At 43.9% G+C, this 10,000-nt stretch overlaps 1 protein-coding gene and 4 non-coding genes across 5 annotated transcripts; 3 read left to right on the top strand and 2 right to left on the bottom strand.

Annotated features, from left to right (window-relative positions):
* Positions 1-22: 22 nt before the first annotated feature.
* Positions 23-94, bottom strand: Trnap-ugg (transfer RNA proline (anticodon UGG)). Its single transcript has one exon. It is a non-coding gene; the product is annotated as a tRNA-Pro (tRNA).
* A 362-nt stretch (positions 95-456) lies between these two features.
* On the bottom strand, positions 457-529 carry Trnav-cac (transfer RNA valine (anticodon CAC)). Its single transcript has one exon. It is a non-coding gene; the product is annotated as a tRNA-Val (tRNA).
* A 603-nt stretch (positions 530-1,132) lies between these two features.
* Positions 1,133-1,206, top strand: Trnan-guu (transfer RNA asparagine (anticodon GUU)). Its single transcript has one exon. It is a non-coding gene; the product is annotated as a tRNA-Asn (tRNA).
* A 2,677-nt stretch (positions 1,207-3,883) lies between these two features.
* Trnan-guu (transfer RNA asparagine (anticodon GUU)) lies at positions 3,884-3,957 on the top strand. Its single transcript has one exon. It is a non-coding gene; the product is annotated as a tRNA-Asn (tRNA).
* Positions 3,958-5,074: 1,117 nt separating this feature from the next.
* On the top strand, positions 5,075-6,446 carry LOC137979101 (uncharacterized). The gene is made up of 3 exons (XM_068826280.1): positions 5,075-5,370; positions 5,489-5,642; positions 6,060-6,446. The coding sequence occupies exons 1-3, from the start codon at positions 5,075-5,077 to the stop codon at positions 6,294-6,296; spliced, it is 687 nt and encodes a 228-aa protein (XP_068682381.1). The 3' UTR covers positions 6,297-6,446.
* Positions 6,447-10,000: the final 3,554 nt, after the last annotated feature.

Here is a 10,000-nt window from a genome sequence, read left to right as displayed (position 1 = left end):
CTATAAACATTGCTGTATAAAAGGGCCTTTCCGGGAGTCGAACCCGGGACCTCTCGCACCCAAAGCGAGAATCATGCCACTAGACTAACAGGCCGTGCAGGGAAAGCTACCGTCACGCCCACTGTGTTGCAAATTACTTGAGCGAGAGTTGAAAAGAAACCCTACCACTTGTCCTAATGTGGTGCTCTGTGTCTAAATTGTCTCATTGTTAATCACCACGTGAGTGAAGTAGCTAAGTTGAGGCAATTCGCGTTTAACAGGTACCGATGCACAGACCCAGACGGACAGAAGGAAAGTGCATTTTCTTGGACTTGACAACATATGATCAATGGTCTTTGGAGATTGCGGGAGTGCAGGTTGTTGGGCTGGAATAAACATGGTGTAGCAGTCTTCAAAATGAGAAACCTGGAGTTGTGGTCGTTTAGCTTCAGCTATAGGCTCCTCAAAAATGCATTTTGTTTTCGGCAGGACTTGAACCTGCGACCTTCCGCGTGTGAGGCGGATGCGATAACCACTACACTACAAAAACAAGCACGACTTTGTGAGAGGTTAAACATTTGTGGAATGTTAAGGAGTATGAAATTAAAAAGGATCACTGTGCTCTCAAGTGATCCAAATTTCACAACTGCACTCTTCTGATGTAAGGCTTTTCTTTTAAGAATGAGGAACTTCAGGGATTGCAAAAAGCGTATTTAAAATCGGGTTTGCTTTTAAAGTTTCTTTGTCTTTGGTGTGCGTGAAACTCGAAGATTCTTGCGGAATAGAGTTGTCACCGTGAAATGGAACATTAAGATACTGGAGTGTAAGTCCACTGAATAAATGCTCTCAAGGGTTACCACTAGTGCAACAAAATCAAAGGAAAGTTAAAAATTTCTTCAAAGACGTTGTGGGCTGGTTGTTTTGTCGACAGCTGTTGGGAATAACGAAGCAAGTGAGGCATGAGTAGAAGGAAATCAAAGGATCGTTAACAACACGTTCTGGCCTGGTTGTTCTTTTTCTCGACACTGCTACTTTCGTGTCTGAAAAGGACACGAAAAAATGGCTGCAGGAATTTAGAAGGCTCATCGCATAGTCGTGGTCAAGATTGAGTGGAAGTTTGTCCAATCTTGTCCTCGGCCAAGCGTTCAGACCTGTCTCTGTGGCGCAATCGGTTAGCGCGTTCGGCTGTTAACCGAAAGGTTGGTGGTTCAAGCCCACCCAGGGACGCTTAGTTTTGATTGGCACAGGCCAGCTGTAGGCAAACAAGTCAAGGTTGGCCATGACTAAGGGGCCAATAGGAAGATCAGTTCGTCACCTTCGTCAAAGCGAGTCTATGTGTGAGGTCTTTGCCTTGAAAGCGATTTTCATTCTTAAGTAGAGTTGATTACGGGCGTTTTTCGGGTCAACATTAACAGCTTTAAAAAATGGAGGATTCCAAGTTTCCTGAAAAAATCAGCAGGTGGAGCTCATTCCTCCGTGAGGCTCCTTTTCTGTCAGTTGCCATGAATGTCCCAGTGATTTCACAATCACCAGGTGAACAGGAGTTCCCATCGTTGAACCAATAGAGACCTTGTTTAGAAGTTTACAGCGGATAAAATGCTCTTCAATCCAAGGAAAGACTCGCAGACATGACATGATTAAACTTGGTAACAATACAACAGGCTTCCTGTAGAAAATCCGGTTGTCGATCTTGGTACTTCCGGCATGCGAAGTGGGCGGTATATTTTCCGTTTCCCGGAACCACGCTGGGTAAGTGATAATTATGCGATTTGCACTTAAATGTTCGATGCGATGCCTTGAGCTTCTCATTTGCATCGTCTGTTTTTGCCTCGACACCTCGTCGTCCGTGATCAGTTATATTATTGAAGAGAGCATCAGGTCGGAAGAAAGCTTAGGATTTGGCACAAAAGTGACACGAGCGACCAGCTATGGAAATGTCACAAGACCACTTGTCAACGTTAAATCTTATGAGTAAGAGAGTTTAATGTCATCCAGCTCTGTGGTTTAGAAGACAACCTGACCAAGATGCGAGCATCCTATGCTTGCTTCAAGCTTTTTAATTTGAACAACAGCGGGAGATCTGGTGTGACACGTTTGTGGCATTAATGTGCTAATCATGCGCAGGGGTAAGACGAATTTGCCAAGCTTTCCAATTCATGATTCAATTTTATACGTTGACCTCCAATGGCGAAAGAAGTCAGAGTGTGCCGTATGTTGGGGCGTGATACTGACGGCAAGTTCTTGATCTATGAACATTGCTGTATAAAAGGGCCTGTCCGGGAGTCGAATCCGGGACCTCTCGTACCCAAAGCGAGAATCATGCCACTAGACCAACAGGCCGTGCAGGGAAAGCTACCGTCACGCCCACTGTGTTGCAAATTACTTGAGCGAGAGTTGAAAAGAAACCCTACCACTTGTCCTAATGTGGTGTTCTATGTCTAAATTGTCTCATTGTTAATCACCACGTGAGTGAAGTAGCTGAGTTGAGGCAATTCGCGTTTAACTGGTACCGATGCACAGACCCAGACGGACAGAAGGAAAGTGCATTTTCTTGGACTTGACAAGATATGATCAATGGTCTTTGGAGATTGCGGGAGTGCAGGTTGTTGGGCTGGAATAAACATGGTGTAGCAGTCTTTAAAATGAGAAACCTGGAGTTGTGGTCGTTTAGCTTCAGGTATAGGCTCCTCAAAAATGCATTTTGTTTTCGGCAGGACTTGAATCTGCGACCTTCCGCGTGTGAGGCGGACGTGATCTTTTTTTGTTGTCTAAAAAGGCTCAAAAAGAGCTTTTTTTATTTACACATAAAAAAAAATATATTAACCGAGTTCAATTCACAAATCACAGCAAATGTAACGTTTTAACGTCATTAGAATGTAAATACTAAACGATTTCCGTCCACTCTGGCAAAAGCTTCGCCCAGACACCATGTGGTCTTAAAACTTTCATGATTCTGTCTAATACAAGATAACTTAAACTTAAACCGTAAGTGGGCTTTGATTGCAGATTTGAAAAGTGCTTCCGGCGTTACAGTGATTTGGTGAGCTCTATGTTGCACAATCGACGTATGTATAGAATATCTCGCCACTGATAAAGTCCAGTTTAATAAATCAACTTGCGGTTTGCTTGAAAGCCCACCACGTCTACCTAGTAATTTAGTATGCCTCGAAAGTGATTGATTACTTCCTAAGATCCTGTTAATAAAGGTTTGGACAAAGGCCCAAAAATTCATAATAGGTAAAAAATCAAGAAATGCATGTTCTATGGTGTCTGTTAAACCACATCTATAGCAACTGTCAGAGTCTAGGATTCCCATCCTTCGCAGCGAAAGAGCGGTTGGGATCACTCGGTGTACGATCTTCTTGAGGTCTCCTTGTCGGTTGGTTATCAGTGGAGAGAAAACAACTCTCCACTGCTCAGAGTCATAAACGGGCTCTGGTTGCAAGGTTCTTTTCCAGTAATTTGTAGCCGGTATTACTGGTTTCTTGGACTGGTGTAACTGATGGTAAAAATGACGCCTCTTGCATTGCAGAAGATCAGTAGGAGGCTGACCGGAAACCGGGTTAACGATTCCAAAAGATGGTTGTACACTTGGCTGGGTTTCTGGGTGGCGCATGGAAATCTGATCTTTCCATTCCGGAGGCAAAGCACCCAAAATTTCATCAAACTGTCGATGCATTTCCGAGATAGGCCGCGCAGGCTGATCCGATAACATTTCGAGGACCGCTGATACAGGTAAAAAACCAGGAACGACCTCGTAGCATATATCCTTAACACGCAAAATACCAGCCGCAATCCAATCCGTATACAGAAGAGGATTGTTTTGTACAACAATTAGCTCATTAAGGAACAGGGGCTCCTGTAAGATATCTCCAATCTTGTCCTCGGCCAAGCGTTCAGACCTGTCTCTGTGGCGCAATCGGTTAGCGCATTCGGCTGTTAACCGAAAGGTTGGTGGTTCAAGCCCACCCAGGGACGCTTAGTTTTGATTGGCATAGGCCAGCTGTAGGCAAACAAGTCAAGGTTGGCCATGACTGAGGGGCCAATCGGAAGATCACTTCGTCACCTTTGTCAAAGGGTCTTTGCCTTGAAAGCGATTTTCATTCATCTGTAGAGTTGATTACGGACGTTTTTCGGGTCAACATCGACAGCTTTAAAAAATGGAGGATTCCAATTTTCCTGAAAAAATCAGCAGGTGGAGCTCATTCCTCCGTGAGGCTCCTTTTCTGTCACTTGCCATGAATGTCCCAGTGATTTCACAATCACCAGGTGAACAGGAGTTCCAATCGTTGAACCAATAGAGACCTTGTTTAGAAGTTTACAGCAGATAAACTGCTCTTCATTCCAAGGAAAGACTCGCAGACATGACATGATTAGACTTGGTAACAATACAACAGGCTGCCTGTGGAAAATCTGGGTGTCGATCTCGGTACCTCCCGCATGCGAAGTGGGCGCTATATTCCCCGTTTCCCGGAACCACGCTGGGTAAGTGATAATTATGCGATTTGCACTTAAATGTTCGCCACCGCGATGCCTTGAGCTTCTCATTTGCATCGTCTGTTTTTGCCTCGACACCTCGTCGTCCGTGATCAGATATATTATTGAAGAGAGCATCAGGTCGGAAGAAAGCTTAGGATTAGGCACAAAAGTGACACGAGCGACCAGCTCTGGAAATGTCACAAGACCACTTGTCAACGTTAAATCTTATGAGTAAGAGAGTTTAATGTCATCCAGCTCTGTGGTTTAGAAGACAACCTGACCAAGATGCGAGCATCCTATGCTTGCTTCAAGCTTTTTAACTTGAACAGCAGCGGGAGGTCTGGTGTGACACGTTTGTGGCATTAATGTGCTAATCATGCGCAGGGGTGAGACGAATTTGCTAAGCTTTCCAAATATATTTTCCTCTGGTATTCCAAGTAATTAGTGTTTTCATTTCACACCTGTCGCACCCACTATTGTGCATTCTGTTTTTCATGTATGTCAGGATTGACCAGTTATTAGTATTTATACCCTACGCTGTCTCTTGAGTACCATTCACGCTTGCGGTTTCATACAGTTTATTCATCTTTCTGCTTTAAGCCCATCTATTCGTGTGATGCCCAACGACCAGATACAGAGCGAAGGTTCGTCCGTTTCGGCTGAAGTATTCCAAACGTCTTCGGGTGACAGTGGAGGCAACTCAGCAGCCGTTGATCAAGTCTTTTCCATGTTCAAAGATTTTCTTGATAAAAAATTAGAAGACAAAGGAAAGCAAATCGAGCATAGAAGTAAGTTAGATAAAGAAGTTGTGCAGCTAAAGTTCAAAGGGAACCAGAAACAATTTGAGCTTAATGCCGAGCTGGATACCATTTTGGAAAGTATTGAAACCGAGAGTGAAAGCATCGAGCCAAAGTTGTCGCAAATCAAGAAGCTTTCCCAAGAAGGCAGGCAACGTATTCGAAAGCGGCAGAAGCTGATAAAAATCGCTGATAAAAGCATGGACGGCTGGCAGGTCGTAGCCGAGTACGAGTCAGACGAACTTGCATCCGGCTCCGAAGATGAAAAACGTCTTAAGAAGGCAAGGGAAGCTGCGAGTCGCAAGAGACGCCAAAAAGAACAACTCTCCAGTGATCGTGGAAAGAAACCAAGAATTGCTTTGGGCACTGATAATCAACTTTTTCGTGGTATAAGATAAAGAGTCTCCTCTATACTTTGTATGTTCATAGGTGTTTTGGATACGCTTGCGCATCCTACCATATTTCTCGTGGTATTTGTTTGTATTACGGGAATTTAAGGGTAAAATGTTTTACGTTCGTTTGAGCGAAGCGAATTAGAACGTAAATATATTTTCTGCTGGTATTGCAAGTAATTAGTTGCGGTGTTTTCATTTCACACCTGCCGCACCCACTATTGTGCATTCTGTTTTTCATGTATGTCAGGATTGGCCAGTTATTAGTATTTATACCCTCCGCTGTCTCTTGAGTACCATTCACGCTTGCGGTTCCATACAGTTTATTCATCTTTCTGCTTTAAGCCCCACACCCCCCCCCCCCCCTCACCTCCCGTTTACTACAGGTTTCGTCATTGCCTTTATCTTTCAGGCCGTAGAGACGCTTTTGGCGACTTCTTCCGCTGTTTCAAATGCGGCAAATTTGGACACTGGGCTAAGGACTGCCAATCCTTGTTCTGGCCGGGAAGTTACCAGCCCCTTAGCTACAATTCTTTCCCTGGAATCTCCTACAACAAGCCAGCCTCAGGCCAATCAGCTCAACCAAAGCAATGATGATGCCTTGGCGCAGGTACATCAGTTTACACAGGATTACGAACTTGAAAGCTGACATTCATTACGTGTTAAGGGTAATCTGAAGAATAATTTAGTTTTCTGCAGATCTATAGGTGCTCCGGATTTCATTTTGTCTATTATTGAAAATGGCTACAGACTGCCATTCATTAGTTTTCCGTTGGCCGTAAAACTGAAAAATAATAAGTCGGCTCGTATTTATGCTGTTTTTGTGGATCAAGCTGTTCTTGAGCTCCTTAATTCAGACCGGGTGCGTTTGGTTAATGAGCAGCCGTTTTGTTGTAAATCCTTTGTCAGTTTCTGAACAACCATGCGGTAAGAAGAGGTTATTCTCGATTTCCGCCATGTCAACAAGTCATTAATTAAGCAAAGTGTTAAGTACGAGGATTGGAAAATTGCTATGTCTTATTTTGTGAAGGATGGGTTCATGTTTTCCTTCGATTTAAAAAGTGGTTACCATCATGTAGACATTGCACAAGAGCACCAAACTTTTCTGGGGTTTTCATGGCGTGCGCCCGATTCCATTAAGGAAATATTTTATGTTTTTACTGTGCTCCCGTTCGGTCTGTCCTCTGCCCCTTGGGTTTTCACTAAGGTTTTGAAGCCTTAAAAAAAAATAAATAAATAAAAGTATTGGAGAGTACAGGGTCTTTGTATAGCCATCTTCTTGGATGATGGTTGGGCGATTGTTCAGGATAGAGAAAGTTGTCTCATTAAGGCCCGGGCTGTAAGGGCGGACTTGTGCAACGCAGGTTTTGTTGTCAATGAAGATAAATCGGTATGGGAACCCACCCAAGTATTGGACTGGCTGGGTATTACCTGGAATGCTGCATTAGGTACTTTTAAAATTGTGGAAAGGAGAATTGTTAAGATCATTAACTCAATTGATCATATTATTGAAGCCGATTTCAAAGTTACCTCGAGAGAGTTGTCTTCCTTCACAGGTCAAGTTATCTCTACCTGGCCTGTAGTTGGTAACATTGGTAGGATAATGACCAGACATTGTGTCTTGTCCACCGCGTGCAAGGATAATTGGGATTCTACATCCCTTCTTGACGATTACTGCAAGGAAGAACTGTATTTTTGGGAGGAAAGTATGGTTAATATCAACACTAGGTATTGCTTTGTAAGTAAGGTACCAAGTTATTTTGTGTATTCTGACGCCAGTTCCACCGGAGGTGGAGCAATTACTGATTTTAACAATGATTTTGTGTGCCACAAAACGTGGTCGGAGAACGAGAGAGGTCAAAGTTCAATGTGGAGAGAACTGTCTGTTATTGAGTTTTTCTTTGCAATCATTTGCCTCAGTGTTGGATCACATGTTAAGTGGTTTACGGATAGCCAAGTAGCTGCTCAGATTGTTGAAGTGGGCAGCATGAAATTAGGTTTGCACAAATGGCCAGAGGGATTTTTGATATTTGTATCCGATCGGGAATTCATTTAGATGTACAGTGGATCCCTAGCACTTCGAATCAACAAGCTGTTTATATAAGTCGTTTAATTGAGACTGATGATTGGCAAATTACTGAAGAATTTTTTCTTTTTCTCGATGACTTGTGGGGTCCGCATAGTGTAGATTGCTTTGCAAATTATTATAACCGCAAGATCCCCAGGTATTTCTCGAGGTTTTGGAATCCCAATGCCTCGGGTGTTGATTTTTCTTTCAGTCTCTTCGAGGGGAAAATTGCTTAGTAGTCCATCCAGTTGGTATCATCCCACGCGTATTACATTATGTTAAATCTCAGCAGGCCGTTAGACTAAAATTTACTGATTAATTTATTGGACGGTGTGTCTACTAGCCTATGTTTTTTCAGTTGTTGGCGCTGGCCAAGGCAGTATGCCGTTTATTTGTAAGGCACTGGCCTAATGTTTGGTCTGTCATTTCATATGGTGCTGTCCTAATAGGAGTATAGTTGATTTATGTGGCACTGGCCTAATCAATGGTTGTTGATCTACGCGGCACTGGCCCATACGATCATTTAACGTCTTACGTGGCACTGGCCTCATCAATGACGGATTTTTGTACAGTTATTAAAGGATGTTCTGTCTTTCTTTTAGTATGTTTTTTTTTTATGTTTAAGGCGAATGGCTGGCCCCCCATTAGGGTGAGTGCAATGGCCGCCAGACATAATGACGAATCCGTCAAACACAACGGTTCACCTCAAACGGGGGTGCACCAACACGCCAACTTCGCCGGGGAATCGAACCCCGCCCCTACCAACAATTAACAAAAGACAAACACACAAACAAAGAATTGCACCTAGGAGATGCCTCGCTTGACTTACACTCGTAAATGACAATCCGACAAAAACAACAATAAGGACTCAAAAACAACTGGACAAACCAAAACAAGCACGACCCAGCACAAGGGTGAAAAGCGACCCGCAAAAGGCCACCTGTCAACAGACTCACCCAACGGCAAGACGTTGGTTCACCCCAGAAAAACGGCCAGGGCACGCACACGCAACACAAAACCAGAACCTAAATATGAACAACCAAGGCATCATTATGTAATAAAGCCACCACACCACGACCACCCCACTGACGGACAAAATAACGACGACGACGGTCAGACCGGAAACGACGGAAAAACAACGGGAGGTTAAACCGAACACGAGACTTCACACGCGTCATAACATCAACTGCCGAGGGACGAACACCTCTGAAACAAAAATCGTTCCGAGCCCCCCAAACACAAAACTTGCAGACGTTCAACATATAAACAAAAACCCGCGGAACCACAGATAACTCATCACCCGAGAAACCAAAAAGCGCATGACGAACCAAGATAGAAGGACAAAGAGGAGAAGCCAAGAACATAAGAGATTGAAGCCACGACAAAACACTGACAGCCAGAGGACAGTGAAAGAACAAATGCGAAAGAGACTCAACAGGAGCAGAACAAAAACAAGCAGTAGAGAGAGCATACTTAAAACCAGCAAGCCTCTCGGCCGTGTAAAGGACCCCATGAGAAATTTTCCAACACAAATCAATAACGGGACGATCCAAATCAAAAAAGAAAAGCTGACGCCAAGTAGAAGACCAATAAAGAGAACCAAACAAAGTAAAGAACTTCTCCTCACAATGAGGAGAGACAGCATTCTCGGACAAAAGAAACAAATAAGCAGATTTCGTAGACATTGTAGAAACAGGACAAAAATCAATACCCGAACCAATACCCAAAGAAGACGCCGTAAGGGATCCTTTACACGCCCGCCAAGCAGTCAACAGAGAACGATAAAACGGGGGCAGAGAATCAGGAGAAAAACAAAGCGGAGCAGAAAAAACGAGATGCAGAGGAGCGACAAGCCGAGAAGAAAACCAAAAAACCATGAAAGAGACCCAAGAAGACGGAGAAGAAACAAAACGACGAACCCACTGAACATGAAGAGCCATAACCTTGCACTGAAAATCCACAACAGAGAAACCACCCAAACAAGAAGGCTGAACCACAAAACGACGAGCGACCAAGTCTCGCTTAACGCCCCTAAAAAATTTAAAAATTAACGTATTTAATTCCACACTGACCCACCGGGGCACATGGATTAGAGAGGCCACGTACCACACACGGGAAAGGGCCAAGGCATTGATAACAAGTGCCTTGCCCTTATAAGATAACGATCGCTGACGCCAAGAGTTCAAAGCATTTTCCACCGCGGTGATACGCGGCCTCCAATTGTCCTCCTCGAGATTGCCCGGACCCAGCAAAACCCCCAACACCTTCACCTTCACCGACGACCA

This window comes from Montipora foliosa, chromosome 12 (assembly GCF_036669935.1).
Source record: "Montipora foliosa isolate CH-2021 chromosome 12, ASM3666993v2, whole genome shotgun sequence".
Lineage (NCBI taxonomy): Eukaryota > Metazoa > Cnidaria > Anthozoa > Scleractinia > Acroporidae > Montipora > Montipora foliosa.
The sequence above is the reverse complement of the archived record's forward strand: the minus strand, read 5'-3'. Positions and strand labels throughout refer to the sequence as shown.